At 32.2% G+C, this 21,066-nt stretch overlaps 1 protein-coding gene across 1 annotated transcript in view; it reads right to left on the reverse strand.

Annotated features, from left to right (window-relative positions):
* LRRIQ1 (leucine rich repeats and IQ motif containing 1) overlaps positions 1-21,066 on the reverse strand; it is a 174,260-nt gene that overhangs the window by 112,685 nt on the left and 40,509 nt on the right. Inside the window, exons 10-13 of the mRNA XM_065887785.1 lie at positions 15,293-15,486; positions 14,648-14,775; positions 9,646-9,719; positions 6,256-6,349 (exon numbers count right to left, since the gene is read on the reverse strand). Coding sequence (XP_065743857.1) covers positions 6,256-6,349; positions 9,646-9,719; positions 14,648-14,775; positions 15,293-15,486 — 490 coding nt within the window. The remainder of the gene's footprint in view (positions 1-6,255; positions 6,350-9,645; positions 9,720-14,647; positions 14,776-15,292; positions 15,487-21,066) is intronic.

The raw sequence follows: 21,066 nt of genomic DNA on the forward strand, positions 1-21,066 counted from the left end.
TGAATGTTCATAGACTTCTCATCAGAAACAGTGAGAGTAATAAGACAGTGGAGAGACATTTTTAACAATTGGAAGAGGGGACTGACCACCCAGGGGCATAAGGTAATTTTTCAAAGTGATAAAAATATTCAATAACTTGATTGTGGTGGTTTTTACACAATATTCATACTCATAAACTGGTACTCAAAATTGATAAATTTTATTATATGTAAATTACTTCAAAAAATGTGATTATACAAAAGATGAAGCTTAACTTGAGGAAAATGGTGTTAGCATAATTTCAGAGTTTCAGATTAGAGAATTTTTTTAAAAAGAAAATTCATTAAAAAAAAATCGCAGAGCAGAAGCAAGAAGAATTACAATCCTGCAGCCTGTGGAACAAAAACCAGATTCACAGAAAGACAGACAAGATGAAAAGGCAGAGGGCTATATACCAGATGAAGGAACAAGATAAAACCCCAGAAAAACAAATAAATGAAGTGAAGATAAGCAACCTTCTAGAAAAAGAATTCAGAATAATGAGAGTAAAGATGATCCAGGAACTCAGAAAAAGAATGGAGGCAAAAATCAAGAAGATGCAAGAATGTTTAACAAAGACCTAGAAGATTTAAAGAACAAACAAACAGAGATGAACAATAAAATAACTGAAATAAAAACTACACTAGAAGGAATCAATAGCAGAATAACTGAGGTAGAAGAACGGATAAGTGACCTGGAAGACAGAATGGTGGAATTCACTGCTGCAGAAGAAAATAAAGAGAAAAGAATGAAAAGAAATGAAGACAGCCTAAGAGACCTCTGGGACAACATTAAACACAACAACATTCGCATTATACGGGTCCCAGAAGGAGAAGAGGGAGAGAAAGGACCTGAGAAAATATTAGAAGAGATTATAGTCGAAAACTTCCCTAACATGGGAAAGGAAATAGCTACCCAGTCAAGGAAGTGCAGAGAGTTCCATACAGGATAAACCCATGGAGAAACACTCCAAGACACATAGTAATCAAATTGGCAAAAATTAAAGAAAAAGAAAAATTATGTAAAGCAGTAAGGGAAAAACGACAAATAACATACAAGGGAACTCCCAAAAGGTTAACAGCTGATTTCTCAGCAGAAACCCTACAAGCCAGAAGGGAGTGGCATGATATATCTAAAGTGATGAAAGGGAAGAACCTACCACCAAGATTACTCTACCCGGCAAGGATCTCATTCAGATACGATAGAGAAATCAAAAGTTTTACAGACAAGCAAAAGCTAAGAGAATTCAGCACCACCAAACCAGCTCTACAGCAAATGCTAAAGGAACTCCTCTAAGGGGGAAACACAAGAGAAGAAAAGGACTTACAGAAACAAACTCAAAACAATAAAGAAAATGGTCATAGGAACATACATATTGATAATTACCTTAAACGTGAATGGATTAAATGCTCCAACCAAAAGACACAGGCTCGCTGAATGGATACAAAAACAAGACCCATCTATATGCTGTCTACAAGAGACCCACTTCAGACCTAGGGACACATACAGACTGACAGTGAGGGGATGGAAAAAGATATTCCATGCAAATGGAAATCAAAAGAAAGCTGGAGTAGCAATACTCATGTCAGATAAAATAGATGTTAAAATAAAGAATGTTAAAAGAGACAAGGAAGGACACTACATAATGATTAAGGGATCAATCCAAGAAGAAGCTATAACAATTACAAATATATATGCACCCAACACAGGAGCACCTCAATACATAAGGCAACTGCTAATAGCTATAAAAGAGGAAATCAACAGTAACACAATAATGATGGGGAACTTTAACACCTGAACTACACCAATGGGGAGATCATCCAAACAGAAAATTAATAAGGGAACAAAAGCTTTAAATGATACAATAGATAAGACAGATTTAATTGATATTTAGAGGACATTCCATCCAAAAACAGCAGATTACACTTTCTTCTCAAGTGTGCACGGAACATTCTCCAGGATAGATCACATCTTGGGTCACAAATCAAGCCTCAGTACATTTAAGAAAATTGAAATCATATCAAGTCTCTTTTCTGATCACAACACTATGAGAATAGAAATCAACTGCAGGGAAAAAAAAGTAAAAAACACATGGTGGCTAAACAATACATTATTAAATAACCAAGAGATCACTAAAGAAATCAAAGCGGAAATTTAAAAATACCTAGAGACAAATGACAAGGAAAACACGATGATCCAAAACATATGGGGTGAGGCAAAAGCAATTCTAAGAGGGAAGTTTATGGCAATACAATCCTACCTCAAGAAACAACAAACATCTCAAATAAACAACCTAACCTTACACCTAAAGGAACTAGAGAAAGAACAAACAAAACGCAAAGTTAGTAGAAGGAAAGAAATCATAAAGATCAGAGCAGAAATAAATGAAATAGAAACAAAGAAGACAATAGCAAAAATCAATAAAACTAAATGCTGGTTCTTTGAGAAGATAAACAAAATTGATAAACCATTAGCCAGATTCATCAAGAAAAAGAGGGAGAGGACTCAAATCAATAAAATTAGAAATGAAGAAGGAGAAGTTACAACAGATACCGCAGAAATACAAAGCATCCTAAGAGACTACTACAAGTTACTCTATGCTAATAAAATGGACAACCTGGAAGAAATGGACAAATTCGTAGAAAGGTATAACCTTCCAAGACTGAACCAGGAAGAAATAGAAAATATGAACAGACCAATCACAAGTAATGAAATTGAAACTGTGATTAAAAATCTTCCAAGAAACAAAACTCCAGGACCACATGGCTTCACAGGTGAATTCTATCAAACATTTAGAGAAGAGTTAACACTCATCCTTCTCAAACTCTTCCAAAAAACTGCAGAGGAAGGAACACTCCCAAACTCATTCTATGAGGCCACCATCACCCTGATACCAAAACCAGACAAAGATACTACATAAAAGAAAATTACAGACCAATATCACTGATGAATATACATGTAAAAATGTAAAAAAAAAAATCCAACAACACATTAGAAGGACCATACAACATGATCAAGTGGGATGTATCTCAGGGATGCAAGGATTCTTCAGTATACACAAATCAATCAATGTGATACACCATATTAACAAACTGAAGAATAAAAACCATATGATCATCTCAATAGATGCAGAAAAAGCTTTTGACAAAATTCAACACCCATTTATGATAAAAACTCTCCAGAAAGTGGGCATAGAGGGAACCTACCTCAACATAATAAAGGCCATATACAACAAACCCACAGCAAACATCATTCTCAATGGTGAAAAACTGAAAGCATTTCCTCTAAGATCAGGAAAAAGACAAGGATTTTAACTCTCACCACTATAATTCAACATAGTTTTGGAAGTCCTAGCCATGGCAATCAAAGAAGAGAAAGAAATAAAAGGAATACAAACTGGAAAAGAAGAAGTAAAACTGTCAGTCTTTGCAGACGACATGATACTATATATAGGGAATCCTAACGATGCCACCAGAAAACCACTAGAGCTAATCAATGAATTTGGTAAAGTAGCAGGATACAAAATTAATGCACAGAAATCTCTTGCATTCCTACACACTAATGACGAAAAATCTGAAAGAGAAATTAAGGAAACACTCCCATTTACTGTTGCAACAAAAAGAAATAAAATACCTAGGAATAAACCTACTTAGGGAGACAAAAGACCTGTATGCAGAAAACTATAAGACACTGATGAAAGAAATTATAGATGATACAAACAGATGGAGACATATACCATGTTCTTGGATTGGAAGAATCAATATTGTGAAAATGACTGACTCCACTACCCTAAGCAATCTACAGATTCAATGCAATCCCTACCAAATTACCAATGGCATTTTTTACAGAATTAGAACAAAAAATCTTAAAATTTATATGGAGACACAAAAGACCTTGAATAGCCAAAGCGGTCTTGAGGGAAAAAAAACGGAGCTGGAGTAATCAGACTCCCTGACTTCAGAGTATACTACAAAGCTACAGTAATCGAGACAATATGGTACTGGCACAAAAACAGAAATATAGATCAATGGAATAGCATAGAAAGCCCAGATATAAACCCACATACCTATGGTCAACTAATCTATGACAACGAAGGCAAGCATATACAATGGAGAAAAGACAGTCTCTTCAATAAGTGGTGCTGGGAAAAATGGACAGCTACATGGAAAAGAATAGAATTAGAACGCTCCCTAACACCATACACAAAAATAAACTCAAAATGGATTTGAGACCTAAATGTAAGACCGGACACTATTAAACTCTTACAGAAAAACATAGGAAGAACACTCTTTGACATAAATCACAGCAAGATCTTTTTTGATCCACCTCCTACATTAATGGAAATAAAAACAAAAATAAACAAATGGGACTTAATGAAACTTCAAAGCTTTTGCACAGCAAAGGAAACCATAAACAAGACAAAAAGACAACCCTCAGAATGGATGAAAATATTTGCAAACGAATCAACAGACAAAGGATTAATCTCCAAGATATATAAACAGCTCAAGCAGGTTGATATTAAAAAAGCAAACAACCCAATCCAAAAATGGGCAGAAGACCTAAATAGACATTTCTCCAAAGAAGACATACAGATGGCCAAGAAGCACATGAAAAGCTGCTCAACATCACTAATTATTAGAGAAATGCAAACCAAAACTGCAATGAGGAATCACCTTCACACCAGTTTGAATGGCTATCATCAGAAAATCTACAAACAACAAATGCTGGAGAGGGTGTGGAGAAAAGGAACCCTCTTGCACTGTTGTGGGAATGGAAATTGATACAGCCACTATGGAGAACAGTATGGAGGTTCCTTGAAGAACTAAAAATAGAATTACCATATGACCCAGCGATCCCACTACTGGGCATATACCCAGAGAAAACCGTAATTCAAAAAGATGCACCCCTATGTTCATTGCAGCACTATTTACAATAGCCAGGACATGGAAACAACCTAAATGCCCATCGAAAGATGAATGGATAAAGAAGATGTGGTACATATATACGATGGAGTATTACTCAGCCATAAAAAGGAATGAAAGTGAGTCATTTGTAGAGACGTGGATGGATCTAGAGACTGTCATACAGAGTGAAGTAAGTCAAAAGAGAAAAACAAGTATCGTATATCAACGCATGTATGTGGAACCTAGAAAAATGGTACAGATGAACTGGTCTGCAGGGCAGAAATGGAGACACAGATGCAGAGAACAAACGTATGGACACCAAGCGGGGGAAGTGGCAGGGGGGCAGGGGTGGTGGTGGGATGAATTGGGAGATTGGGATTAACATGTGTACACTGATGTGTATAAAATTGATGACTAATAAGAACCTGCTGTAGAAAAAAAAAAAAATTAAAAGAAAAAAACAATCAAGGGACTTCCCTGGTGGCTCAGTGGGTAAGAATCTACCTGCTAATGCAAGGGACATGGGTTCGATCCTTGGTCCAGGAAGATCCCACATGCCATGGAGCAACTAAGCCCATGCGCCACAACTACTGAGCCCATGCACCACAACTACTGAATCCTGCGCACCTAGAGCCCATGCTCCGCAACAAGAGAAACCACTGCAAGGAGAAGCCCGTGCACTGCAACAAAGAGTAGTCCCTGCTTGCCTCAACTAAAGAAAGCCCACATGCAGCAATGAAGACCCAATGCAGCCAAAAATAAATAAAATTAAAATTTTTTTTAAAAAAATCACAAAATTTTTTTTCTTTTACATCTAGGTACTGCAATATTCAAAATAGAGGCATGAATTCATATATACTTATAACACATACTTTAACAGACACCAACTTTCTCTGTTAAGAAAATAAAACAAAATCAAATGGCTGCTGAGCCTGCACGTCCTGAGCCTGTGCTCCACAATGGGAGAGGCCACAACAGCGAGAGGCCCGCGTACCACAAAAAAAAAAAAAAAAAAAAATAGTAATTCCCAGCAAATGTCTTTTCTATAAACACAAAACCTAAGTTGACATCATACTAAAAGTGTCACATAATCCATGGTATGGATCAAAACTGTCATTTCAAATTTGCATTAGTTCATACATGTACAAAAATGATTTTAGGTAGAAGATATTTTTTAAGTATTTTTACAAAACTGTTTTGATTTGAATATCTTTTAAATTATTTTTTATTAACTTTTCCCAAGTAATTAGTATACACAGAACAATTTTCATGGAACTGTGTTCTCTGCAACTATAATAAAGTATGTACATAGGGTGCAACATTGTTTCTTTACCTCCAGTTTATTTCTTGAAGAAGTGGGTTTCCAGTGAGAGACAATTCATGGAGAGAAAAGCATGCATCAAACCACCTTAGGGCACTTGTAAGATCTATAGAAAATAAAAAACAAAAATTATTATGAAAGTTATCACAGATAAAGAAAAATAATCATAAATCAATGACCATTTTATTTATGGGTTAGCTATTAAAGAAAGGCAACAAAAAATATTTATTTTGCAGAATATGATATGCTTTTAAAAGGAGACCATATTAAGAACATAGAGTCTGCTATCAAAATACATATTTCTACCATTTAGCCACTGTGTGAATTTATGCAAATCATACAACTGCTTGATGATTCAGGTTCATCTCTATCTCATAGGGTGAGGATTAAATGAGATAATGTATGCAAAGGGCTTAGAGCAGTTTGCCCCAGATTGCAAACACAAAATCTAAAAAAGTAAAATCAAAAGTAATAGGATAGTGGTAAAATTGAACGTATGCCTAAACAGAATTATATTTATACTTTCAAAAGTAAAAATAGTAGGTCAATCTAGGATACATTAAGAGTAATTTATACCAGAATTACTCTCCCACAGAAAACAATCATAAAACTGAGCAATAAACATGAAGCACCTGTTTTTAAGCCTCACTCAGAGAAAAGGGAAACACATATGGTGAGCTGACAATCACAATGGTTTTCTGCCTAAATGCATTTTACCTTAGAGCAAGAAAGTAGAAACCAAGCAAAGAGGCTGTTTTGCTGAGTGAGGAGGCAAAGTTTAGATGTGAAGCTGGAATTTATGGTGAAAAGTTCTGGGAAGAAGCTGTGTGTGCATATGCTCCGGGGAGGAAATTGGGGGAAGAAGTCTATGTGAGGATTTGCCGCAGGTCCTTGGAGTGCTAGGAGTTACAGGCAGGGCAACACTCTGAAAAACCTAGCAGAGATAACCTGCTATCAGGCTAACAGCCGAATGATGACATTATAGTTCATGCAGCAGTGAAAGACATTGGAATTTCAGCCCCGTCAGATGAGACTCAACTGAATAGCTCAGAGATTCAGCTAAAATCCAGAAAGAACATGCATTAGGAGTAAAGACAATGCCCTGGGGTAGGGGGATGCACTGAGAAGTGAAAACTAAAATGACTTGTCCTAGGAGGGAATGAAATTAAGTCTGACATCAACAAAATTATCCACCAATACTTTAACTGCCTGCCAGAATTACACTTAATACCCTTTAAAAGGAAGACAACAACAGCCAGACTCAGCAAACTGTACTACGAACAATGTTCAACATACAGTTAAAAATTATTGGACATAAAAAGAAATAGGAAAATATGACATCATTAAGAGAAAATCAGTTAATAGGGACACATCCCAACATAGGTAAAATGTAAATCAATTTTTTGACAAAGACATCAAAGTCATTCAATGATGAAAATAGTTCGTTCAACAAATGTTGCTGGAACAGTTAACTAAATATCCATATTAAAAACTGAACTCATCCTCTACTTCAAACCTTTCATAAAAAATAATTTGAGGTGGATCACAGACCTAAAAGTAAAAACTTAAAGTATAAGACTTCTTACTTTCTTACAAGAAAGTAAGAAAGCATAGAAAATCATCTCAATCTGGAGGTAGAAAAATATTACAAAGGACACAGAAAGCAAAAACTATTAAAAATAATAAAGTTTCACCAAAATTGAAAACTTCTGCTCATCTAAAGATATCATTAACAAAATTAATAGGTAAAAGAGGGACTGGGAGAAACATCCACAAAACATGTCTGACAAAGAATTTCATCCAGAATATATAAAGAATTTATTGAAATCAATAAAAGGCAAATACTAAATTTTTTAAATGGTAAGACACATGAATAGACACAAAAGGATATATAGAAATCATCAATAAATACATGCAAAGAGGTTCAATATCATTATCCATCAGGGAAATGCAAACTAAAACCATAATGAGATAACACAATGAAATACTAAAAACCCTGTAAGAATGGAGCTATTGGAACTCTTACACATCACTAGCGGGGAAATAAAATGTTACAACTATTTGGAAAACAGTTTTAACAGTTTCTTATAAAGTTAAACATGCACCTACTCTATTATCCAGTAATTACACTCTAAACATTTACCCAAGGGAACTGAAAACATGTGTTTACAAAAATATTTGTACAAGAATTTCCACAGGAACTTTGTAATCACAGTAGCCTCAAACAGGAAAAAATTAAAATATCAATAAACAGGATAATGGACAAAGTGTAATATATTTATACAAAGGACTACACTTCAGAAAAAAAAGACTACCTTTACAAACAACTAAACAACTGATGTGGTGGAATGTCACATGAATGCCAAGCAAATACTATTTGATCTCATTAATACAAAGATGTACAACAGTCAAATTTAACCTATGGTGACAAATTCAGAACTGTGATTGTCTCTATGAGGGGACTGGCTGAAAATGGGGATGGGGAAATTTGGGGGGAGGGACTGTTTAACCAAATCAATTCATCATTTTTTAATTTAATAAACTTTTAATGGATGTCTGGTTAGGAGTCAACAAGTTTGTTTACTTATCTTCATTAGGCTATTGATTTCATAGGTAAAATATATATGAATTTTAAATAGGAATATAATTCTGACATTTCCCCAGGTTTACCAGAAAGATATGGAAGTAATATGATTTTAAAAGTGGAGAGAATTTTTTAATTAAATTATTTCACCACACATTTGAAGGAGTTTAGAATACACAGCACCTCAGTACGCCATTCTGGCATTTTGACTTTTTTGAGTTAAAGGCACTTAAAAAAGAGCAGATGCAAGGGCCCTCTGACCTTCCTTCTTTTTCTTCAAAGCAGGAGATTAAATTCCTATGTGAAAGATATTCGACCTATACCAGAAGCAAAGGGACATTCTTATCACAAGGACAGGAAGTCCAGGCCAAGAGATATGTATACAAACAAACCTGTTAAACTAGCCTTTGTTTCCTAGTCACTTTTCCATCCAATTAACTACCTTAGCCCAAGCCCCTCTGCCTCATCACATTTTCACAATTTACTACTCTTTGTCCAGCTCACTATGTAAGTTCAACTTTGATTGCTTCTTGGGGTCTTTATTTTCTTGTGAGAACTCCCATGTACATGTTAAAAAAAAAAAAAAAACAATTATAACTTGTATTCTCTTTTTCTGTTTATCTGACTTACATCAGTTTAATTCTCAGGCTTAGCCTGAGAAGGGAGAGGAAATTTTTCCTGCTCTACACCATTTTGTATAGATATGTTATTTGTAAATGCCATTAACTCATCTACCCAAAACAACGCCTTACCATACTTGGAACAGAAACTCAAAAGCCTATTATTTAAAAAACTATTATACATTACTATAAACTTACCAGAAAGACAATTGTTGCTGACATCTAGTTTTTCCAAAGAAACAAAATGAAAAAGTGGTATGATTTTTGTCAAGCTGAAAACCAAAATGAAATTTATAAAAATTTTAAATTGGAATGTTCTTAATATTATTGATGTAATTATATATTTATATAACACAATTATATAATGTTATAGATTATAAATTTGGCAGAAATGTATAACTATATACAATTGCATTTTCACAATAGAATACAATAATATAATCTTTACTAACAATACTTATTTAAAATGCAGTAATTATAAGATTTTAAGTATTTATTCTATAATGAAAGATTTATTTCTAAAGAGAAATTATCATGGAATTGCTAGTATCAATCATAATTATCATGAAGCTTAATGTGTACTTGGTACTTAAATAAAAATAAATGGGTTTTTTGTTGTTATTGTTTTATCTTTGCATATGGCCAAATTTACACAGAATTCATACTTTCTATGTATTTTTTTTCTGGCTCAAACATTTAACAAACCATTAAGAGGTAAAAACATAAAAAATATGTATTTTTACTTTTTAACAATATAACTTTAATTAGAGTCACTAGTTTTGTTTCTAATTTAAAGAAGGTTTCGTTTACTAGATTAAAAGTATTATAAGTCCTGTATGTGCACAAGGTTACACTGGGGTTATTTTTAAATTGGAAATATGCATTTAAGGAACACATAATAGAAATTGTTTTCTATTGATAGAATAACTTAAATTTGGCAGAAATATACTAATTTTTAAAATTAATACTCATTATAAAACAAGCATGTTCAAATTCTAATAATAATAAACTTTTCTACTACTTTTAAAAGTTTCTGTCATTTTCAAAGATACAATTGTCATTAAGACCCCATATTCAAACAAGGAACATAAGTGATACTGAAAATACTCACTTTATTGGTAACAAAAGCTATGAAGGGAAAATTAATTTTAGTTTGATTTACATTTCCAACTAAGACAAATTTACACTTACTTTATTACATAATATCACATTACCCCAGCTATTTGGCAATAAAAATTAAGCTAGTTCATCTAAATCTTTAAACAAAATAAAAATTACTTTGTATAAAATATATTCTCATCACAAATACAAAACTAATCTGAACTAATCCCCTCTATAAATGTTGAAGATCCATATATGTTCAAAATATACTTCCACTAAATAAGTATTTCTGGTACAAAAAAGAAAAAAAAAGTATGCATTAGTTTCCACTTCTACTTTCTTGGTTTTTTTATATTGTCCCTCCAGTTTACCTGGCAGAGATTTTTACATCTTTATTTCTACCAACACCCTGCCATGGTAGGAAAAAAAAAAAGTACTATTATTCTAAGATCAGAAGCTTACAGGATAATACTGTGACTGGAAGCCTCATGGCACAAAGCCAACCCTTGTACTGACATTAACTCCTCTCCTGTATTATCCTGTTCAGCATTAGAAGAGAGACAGAAGATGCTACTGATGATAAAACAGACTAAATAAGGAGTCTGGAAGACCTCTCTGATTGTAGCCAATCCTAAGTACAATATTACTATTTACACTACCTATATAACACTGCTTCTTAAAAACAATTTCCAGGGGAAAAATCCAAGGTAATAAAAGAAAAAGTTATCAAATATTGGCCATTACATTTGCATATACAGTTCATTATTTGTACACACACTCTTTAATAAAAAATTTACTGAAATGTCACATGTACACTGAAAAAGAAACTTAAAACTTTGTCAATATGTAATTAGTGCATTCAAGTCCTAATTTTGTGAGATTTCCTATTCACGCATTCTAGATCATTACTACAAGTAAGAAATTTAAGTTATTTAAGTGAAAATACAATTATAATAAATGTATTTATTAAAAGAAAATTCTTATTTCTTTTTTACCATTAGTATATTTCTAATGCTAAATCTTTACCCTCCTACTAAATGGATTTTGAAAGATTAATAGATAATGAGTTTTTCTTTTTTCAGAATATCTCATGTTTTTAACCAATAAGTTATATGGCAATATTTGGTAACATATAGGTTATATGAAGACATTAGCTAAAAATAACCAATAAAGTTTTAGAATTAAAAATAAAAATTCCCTTTGCAAAAATAAAGTATTTCTTCAGGTGAAGAAATATTTGGTTTGACCACATATTTTTCATAATATCGAAATTTTGCCTTTTCAGATAACCATGCTTTTAGAATCATGCTCCTTTTTGGAAATTTTAATCAAGAAAACTGGCTATTTATTCACCACTAGGATGGTAGAAACCTAATAGTAGAATCGTTTTTATTTTAACCTCTAGAACTTTTCCTTTTACTGACATTCTGTGTATATTTTTTCTAAGAAAATTCAAACCAGAAAGACAAAGGACATTAGTGAAAACCTAATACCATTTGACCTTGTCACATTAGCCCTGGGCATAAAAAAGATATAAATTTCAAAGACGACAAAAAGCAAAAGATTTGTACAATGAGCAGCCAATGGGTAATAGTTTCCACTTTCTGCTCCTACTTAGAGTTTCACTGGAAGTAGAAAGGCTTATGAAGCTGGAAAGTCTTCCAGTTAGAACTCCGCTGAGAAAAACTTAAAACAGTCACATGTCCTAATGAAAATTTAAAACAGAAGTCAGGATGAAACACGTATTTCAAACAATATGTACTAAGTATCATTCTTTATATGTATTTCATTTGTTGGAAAAAAGCATATGGGCACATAATTTCTTCCTTGTGATGAAAATATTTATGAAAAATTAAAAGAAAAACACATACAATTTAAAAGACATACCACACACAAATCCAAATATCACATTTATAAAATTCTCTCAGGTTTTCAAAATGTACTGACATACATTTTCCTTTTGGGTAATCATTAAAATCCCATAAAATAGGTAAGGTAGGTGTTACCACCCCTTTTACAAGTGAAAAAACTGAGGATCAGGTAGTGAGAAAAGAGTTAATCAATGTCAACTGACAGATAAGTTGTAGATTCAGAATTCAAACCCAGATCTGTTGACCCTGAGTTTTATCAAACCTAAAATAGTTCTTAAAAAGTCAATGCACATGTAAAAGCTTAACATAAAATGGGTAATTTCTACAGCTAATGATATTAGCTTATGGTGAAAAATCTTAAGTTTGAAGATAATTTTTCACTACGATTTTAGGAAATAATTTCACTACTCTATGTGTTCATTTCTATAAATCACATTTCCCTGGTGTCCTCAGGACTTATTCTTTCATCCTCCTGGAAATGGTAGGAGGCTACTTGTGCAAAGAGCTTTGAGAGACCCATTAAAAATATCTTCAAATATAAGTGACAGTATTATTAAAAATTCAAAATAGCATATATAATAATTTCACCACTTTTTTATATAGCTAAGTTCAACAAATTGTTATTTTACATCTAAGAGTTTTTTTGAGGGTCAGGGCATATGGTACTCAGTTTTGTATCCCCTAAAATGGCAAACACCACCTCAATATATATCCAAATGTTATAAAGCTAAACAAACAAAATTATAAATATGGATTATTTGGTTTAAGTATCCCAGTTATTGTTATCAACTCTAAAATTTTTTTAGTAGTCCAGTTTATTATAAAATTATAAAATTCCTGGTCATATCAGATTGATATGAGAAACAAGGCACATCATATTGATAGGGTAAAAGTCTATCAGCTAGTGTTAATTTTAATTTTTAAAAGCAGAATATTTCTTTGATGACATAAATTGTCCAAAGAAATAAAGGTATTATTTCTCAAAAGATGTTCTTGATTTAAATATTTTCTAAATTCTTTAAAAATTATTATGCTTATCAATGTGGCTTGAGATCTAGTTCTATAAAATATACTAGATATGTCAATTACTGAGTGATTTACTTCATATGTCCAAAGCATAGCTGAGTATATCTATTGAAATTGTACTTCTTACCTAAAAAATACTGTGAAAAGATCCAGTAAGTTTGTGATGGCCCAAATTACTTAAATAGTATTATCTGACAGTGTTGTTCGGGGTAAATATCCTTTTAAAGACAAATCAACTTTCATATTTTAGATGTGATTAAAATAATTTGAGGGAATTTAAAAATACAGATTCAGTTTTTGATCTGTCAAATAGTAGAATAGTTTAATAGGTGGAAGTTAAGTCACTTAGGACATATATGCTAAAAAGATGAGTACTATTGTGACAGAGATTGAGAGAAAACTATGTTTGGGAGGGGACAGGTACATATATGTTAACGTTGAGCTGTCTTGTTCACTTGTTTTGCAAGAATTGTATAACTCACAGAAGCAACTTCTTGTTAAAGATAGTTCCTTTCCCCTACTCCTTGTGCCTTTGATGAACAAATTAATCATATTTGGGTGAATAGGTCTCAATGAAATATTAAGCAGAGGGAGACATACACATATTGTGCTCCTGTTTTGGTTTTAGACAGTTATTCTCTGCAAAGATCCAGATGTTTGGTGGTTTTAAATGGATCTTCTGTGGCAGGTACCCATCTCAACTTAATGTTAAGATATTTTTTTTTAAGTGTTACTTTATATCCTTAGGGAAATCAAATTTAAATCAATCTTAACAGTTACAAAAAGACATGCAAGTTGAGAGCAGATTAAAAATCTTTCTTCCAGGACTTAATAAGTACCATTTGAGAGAATGAGACATCCTTCTGAATTAAATTAACTACCTCCTGTATTTTCCAAGAACTATATCTTTACAAATATAAACAAACCTGCCCTGAGAGATTTCCATAGTACATTTTTGAGAAGAAACAAAATGAGTAAGATAAGTGACAATTAAAATTCTACTAAAATTTGAGGATATGTCAATACACTTTAATTTTTTTAATTCTATGAAGTTATATTTATAATTTATGTCCAATTTATTGTAATGTACATTCCTTGAATTACTGGAAAAACCTAACAGCTTTTCTACTTATTATGAAGATCACACATTTATGTTAATCATTCACTGTATTTAAGCTTAATTAAGCAAATTATATTTTTACCTGTTTTGAGAGATACTCAGGATTTGTAGTAAAGGCAGCCAATATGAAGAAAATGTTTCCACACTTGAAATGCTGTTATCATCCAAGTGCAATTCTCTTAGAAGAACATGATTCTCTAAGGATGGAAGCTATATTTAAATTTGGGTTATTAGCTTATATTAAGTAAAATATTTTTGTCATTTAGCCAAATTTAAAACAATAAAACTTACCAAAACTAACAACAGACATATTCTGGTAAACAGCATATCATAAATCAAAGTATAATATTATGAGAATTTTAGTATGAATAAAATTTCCAATAATGATTTTCATAGCTAGCATTTTTTTAGTACTTTGTGACAAATTTTAATTAGAATTTCAGATAAACTTGGTCCCACTTACACACTGAATCATAACTGAAAAGTTATGATTTATTATTTTAGTATTATAAAAAACTAATGTTAACTTAGATTTCTTATAAGATATTGTAATTATGTTGAACATTTTTTAAATAGTGAAAAGTATATAATAGTTTAAACTGGAAATCAAATACAGCTGGTAAGTAAAAATAAAAGTTAAAACTGCTTTTAAAATGTATGAGTGATATTTCTAGCAAAAGAAAAATGCTGTGTTAATCACAGAAATCAATTAATTCAAAGCAATTACCTCACTTAGATAATTTCCCTGTAACTTCAGTATTTGGAGCAATCCACAGTTTTCAATGCCCTCAACTTCAGTAAGATGATTATGTGAGCAATCCAGGTATATAATGGTAGGCGTATCACAAAGACCTTTTGTACTAATTAACTGATTATGGTCCACAATTAGTTGCTGAAGATTTTTCAACGATTCTAAGCCACCTGGAAGAAAAAAATTGCCATGATCACTTTATCATACATTCTTCCAGACTCTAGAGTTTCAATTTTTTTCTAAATAACTGCATCTTTTTATTTCCAATATTCCTAATTACAAGACTTAGCCCAATTTCCTGGTGAAAAATGTGTAAGTGTAAAATGTATTATTATTTAAACTTGTGCCTAAGAGATGTATTTTTGAATGACAATTATATATCACTTCAAAATTGAACAAAATACTAGAAGTCATACATTGGGCATTGAATGTTTTATTTTCAATTGACAATGGAACAAGGGAGAGGGAGGAATCATTGAAAAAATAACAGTTTTCAATTCAATTCCAGGGTCTTTGAATTTTCAATGCTTGGTTAAGATTGTTGCAGAATGTAATTGCAGAATGCTATTTTTCTACCATTGAAACATCTACCTTAGGTTCACAAACGAAGTAGGTACAACTGTATTAAAACCAATAAAATATTAGTGTATTCTTCTGGTATTATAAGATTTTCACAAGTGGCCTCCTTTTTACCCAGATAAACTTAAAATCCAATCTAAAAACAATCAGAGGAGCCCTAGACTATAGCTCAGTGGCCATAAAAAAAAAAATGAGAAGGTTGTTTAAATAAGTCATCATAGTTAGCACTGCAAAGAGATGCTGAGGAAGTCTGTAAAAAATTTCATGGAAGATATTAAAAATCTAGAAAATTTTATTAGATTGAATATTGGACTACACATGTTCTCTATAGTTACTACCCTGTGTAATATTAGGTTACATGCTGAAGAAAGGTAAAGGATTTGGCACAAAAGCTAAAAATAAAAGGAAATAGCACATAAAGCAGAACAATTGGGAGAGGAAAAGGCAGATGAGATTCTGTGATGATGGGAGTGATTAGTAAAGGTACATTTTACAATTATCAAAGGCAATTTTATTTACACTAAATTATATATGGTCAACTGTGTGAGCCAGGGTGGGCAAAGGAGTATGAAGAGGCCACTGCTTGACAAGTAGTGAAGCAGCCGAAGACTTTTGCTAGAGGCATCCACGGAGTAAACAGGATGAAAGTCACAGTGCAGTGGAAGTGAAGACAGTGAGTGTAGACTAATTTTTAGATATTTGACAATGGAGAGAAGATCCTCCAAAGTCCTTAAAATGGAAACCCTATCTCTGAACTCATCCTCTGCTACTGTCCCCTTCTCTTGGTTCATTCTAACATGCTGACCTCCTGGCTGTTCCCTTGAACATGCCACACGGGTTTCCAGCTTAGGGCTGCCTACATATGTAAGAAACAACTATCAGTGTGTGACATGTTAGGCTAGGAGGAATTAAATAAAGTTTATCAGCTAACTTCAGATATTAAGACACCATGAATCCCAATCAATATACAGAGAAGTTACACTTATCTATTCAACAACCCATCAGAGATTCCAATCTAGTGAAATTATCATGATTTCAAGCCTCAGATACTAAGGAATCTTTGACTGAGCATTTCTACTTCTAGGAATCCATTATATACTAACACACACACATACACACAAATATGAAGTAATATATAGAGCAATTCCTTGCCATACTATTTAAACAAAGTTAAATGTCTATCAGTAGCGAATAGTTAAATAAATTATGGAGTATCTATCAAATGAATATGTATGTATAATCTTCAATATGAAGTAGTCTGACATAGAAGTATGCCCATGATGTACTACTGTATGTAAAACTTAAGTTGCATACATAGGCTTTTAGCTATTGAATATACCTGACTTTCAATCTACACATCTATTAATTGTATTGCATAGAACAAGGTCTGGATTGATTTGTAAGCAACTGTGAACAGTGGTTACTACTGCAAAATAAGAAAGAGAACAGGGTAAGCAGAGAGAGAAAGTTTCACTGCTTACATTGTATACTTCTCTATTTTTAAAATTTTTAAATGAGAATGCACTTCTTGTATAATATTTTTTAAAACAATATATTTGAAAAAATCAGAGCAAGTACTGAATAGAACTGTTATTCTGTATTTATTCCTGACCACCACCATCACCAAATGGTTATTGAACTGAAGAAAAATGAGAAAACCTGATGCTGTCATCCATCAGAAGGGTTTGTTAGATAGCCAAAGTGTGGGAACACGGTACATAGACAAGGGGGCATACCTCTTAGATTTTAAGATCAAAGTTTTAAAGGGAAAAGTGAGATGGAAAGTAGATCTTTCAGCCTCACTGAGCCTTGATATTGATGGCAGTCCTGTTTGATAGCTTCATTGCAACCTCAAGAGAGACCCTGAGTCAGAACCACCAACTAAGGCAATTCCAGATACCTGATCCACAGAAAATAGGAGGTAATAAATGTCTGTGGTTTTAAATTGCTAAATTTGGGGGTACTCTGCTTCACCAAAGTATATAACTAATATAGTAATGATCCTACTCTGAAGAAAACATGAGAAAGAAGAAAATATGTTTGAAAATGTTTTGGGCTAGGGAAGAACATTTACAGAAATTTAATGTAACAAGAATTCAAAGATACTAAAATAACAGATGTAGGTAAACAAATGGACCAAAATAACACCATGACAGAACTAATAAACAATTTAGAAAAAGTGTTGTACAGGACAGAGAGCTAAAGATTGAGTTGCTCACAAGAAGAGATAATCACACTGAGAACAAAATGTGAAGAAGCAGAAGATAAAGCAGCAAGATTACATTAATTAAATAAAAATAGACATAACAGATAAAGTCAATCAAAATATGGATCATCCATGATTGAAAAATAGAACCAAGCCAAAAAAGTTTGCAAATATATAAAAAACAAAAATTTTCATAAATGAAGAAATAACAATCTATAGTTTGAAAAGGATATTATATTCCACGAAAAAAACTTATGTGGGTTTATTGACAATAAGACGTCTTGCTAAATTTATTAATCAAGGACAAAGAAAATGTTATTCAGGTATCTGGGCAGGAACCAGTTTTGGGGGAGTAAAATCAAGTTAGCCTCTAGTTTAACCACAGCAACACACAATATCAAAATGCAACGAAGCAATGTCCATGAAATACCAAGTGAAAATGTGACCTAAAAATAGAATGCACAGCTATATTTTCATTCAAGTATGAAGGCAACTGACAGATATTCTTGAATGTGAAAGAATTCAGGGAATATAGCATCCACTAGTCCTTCTTTGAAAAATAAGATGTAAAAAGAGTTAATGAACTATGTAATCCAGACAAGCAGAAGATGAAAGAAGCAGTTTGTCATAAAAAAGACTGGTATTGACCCCTTTTCATACAGATCTAATGCTGCTAGAGGAGATAAGATAGAGTCATAAATCCTGATTTGATGTCATAAGTCCTGATGTGAAAAACAAAAATTGTGAAGGGAAAAGAAGATTGGAAAAAGTGTAAATATCCTAATTTATTCTATTTTCTTATAGAGGAGTTAGTATTGCCTAAAATAGATTAATCAAAGCACACCTTTTTATAAATCACTGAACAAAAATATTATAACTGACAAAATTATTAGGGGGAGATGGAATTGTAAATGAGATAATCTTATCATCTGCAGCATGAGGAAGTCTAAAACTTTGAAATCAAAACATTTTCATACAATTTCCTGCTCTATTGCTTAGCAATGTTTTCATGAGCTTTTAAATATGTCCCATCTTAGTAAACTGTAGGAAAATTTGCTGAAAATGAATGTTACCAACGAGTAATTCACGTGTGTATGATTTTTGATCACCGTAAGATTATTCTATAATACCTTAATATATTTCAACAATTGATTACTTTATAAATCACTGTACTTTTAAAAAATTCAAGTTGATATTCTATTTCAGTTGTGATAAAGTTTTGACTGCATCATTTCAAAAGAAGTACTAAAAAGTTAACTGTTACTTTACTATTAGAATATAAAATATATGCCTAGAGCACACCTCCTTATATATACTCTAATAATCACAGGTATTATTAAGCTTTGTCTCATGTTTAATTAAACTTTACTTAACTAATTATCTAAACCTTCTTTAACTAAACTGTACCCTAAGTACATTTATTTATATAGAAAAAGTAGGCATCATTGTCTGAATTGTTACAGATCATGTTCATTCAAGTGATTTCTTATTTTGATCACATTTTTTCATAAATATGCCTCCTTCATAAAGGAGGACATTTTGTTTACCATTTTATATTTGTTATTCCTCAAAGAGTTTTGAATTTCTATTCAGGTGTTAGCTATGCTTATTAGAGTTTTATTTTCTTAATAGTTATATGTGACAATTTTTTCTAATTTCCTGAAATAATAGGCATGAAGTATCTACTCTGTTAACACATGTAAAGCATTTATAGTTTCCACATTTCTACAAGAAATATGAAAATCTGTGTTTTGCAAAAATAGCTTTACTTGTAATATAAAACTCATAACTCGTTCTACAAGTCCTAAGACTGTGTTGTGTCCTCATAGAAATAGAAAAAGGATATAGACAGAATCTCTGCTCAAGTATCATTTACTTGAAAAATTCACCTAGAATATTTTTTAAAATTATGACATGTACAATTATTCACAATTTATTAAGTGAATAAAGTTAATTACAAAACAATATTACAGTAGTGATTTTTTAAATGGATGGAAAACAATCTGGAAAGCTCACCAATACTGGCTATATCTGGATGGTAGAAATATGGCTTATTATTTTATCATTTCACATCATAATTTATAGACAATAAGCATATATTAATTGTATAGATTAGATTAAAAGTTACTTAGAAAAAAATACAAAATTCCATTTCCAGAAATTTCTGCTCAGATACTGTGATCTTTACCCCTGAAAATAACTAAAAACAGTAATTACATTTTTTAAATGTTTCCAAATGAGCTGTTAAGAAAGCAAAGAATTCTTAGTCCAAAATCTTAAAAGATATGGTAGGCAAAGAGAAGCAAGCAGAACAGTAAAGCCAGTTTTCAGTGCGAGAAAACTTGTTAAATCTGGTGAATATGACGATCAATTTCTATAGCCTCACAGTTTGAGGAAACAAAACTTAAAATTCACCAATAGGAAGCAAGTATGACAGGCAATTCCGAGTAAACCTGGACCCCAATCAGCTATACCCAACTGAAGACAGGAAATTAAACTACCTATCTCAAATCTCAGTAAGAGGGGAAAAAAATCCTCCTTTAAAATAATAAATACAAGCTGACTCTCCCATAGGTTTACGACTCAAATTCATTCTCATGATGATCAGAAAACTTCCACCAAAAATGTAGCACAAATGATTCCAGATTGTTTGTGTCCTTCGGCATCTGAAAAATCTCTAAAGAACAAACTTTAATCTCATAACTAGGAATAATCACAAAGCTTAAATTCTAAGGGAAATAAACAGGTGACAAAAAAAAAAATCACATGAAAAACACAAAGAAATAAGATGCCATAAATAAGAGTTAGCAGAAATAACAAATCCCAGCAAAACCAGACCCACGTGAAAATCAGAATTAATTCAAATTTAAAAACTCAATGACTAGGATTAACAGCAAGTCAGAATTTGTCACTGGAATATAGGTATATAGAAAGTAACTAGAGGCAGCAAAAAAAGACAGAAAGA

This window comes from Phocoena phocoena, chromosome 11 (genome assembly GCF_963924675.1).
Source record: "Phocoena phocoena chromosome 11, mPhoPho1.1, whole genome shotgun sequence".
Taxonomy (NCBI): domain Eukaryota; kingdom Metazoa; phylum Chordata; class Mammalia; order Artiodactyla; family Phocoenidae; genus Phocoena; species Phocoena phocoena.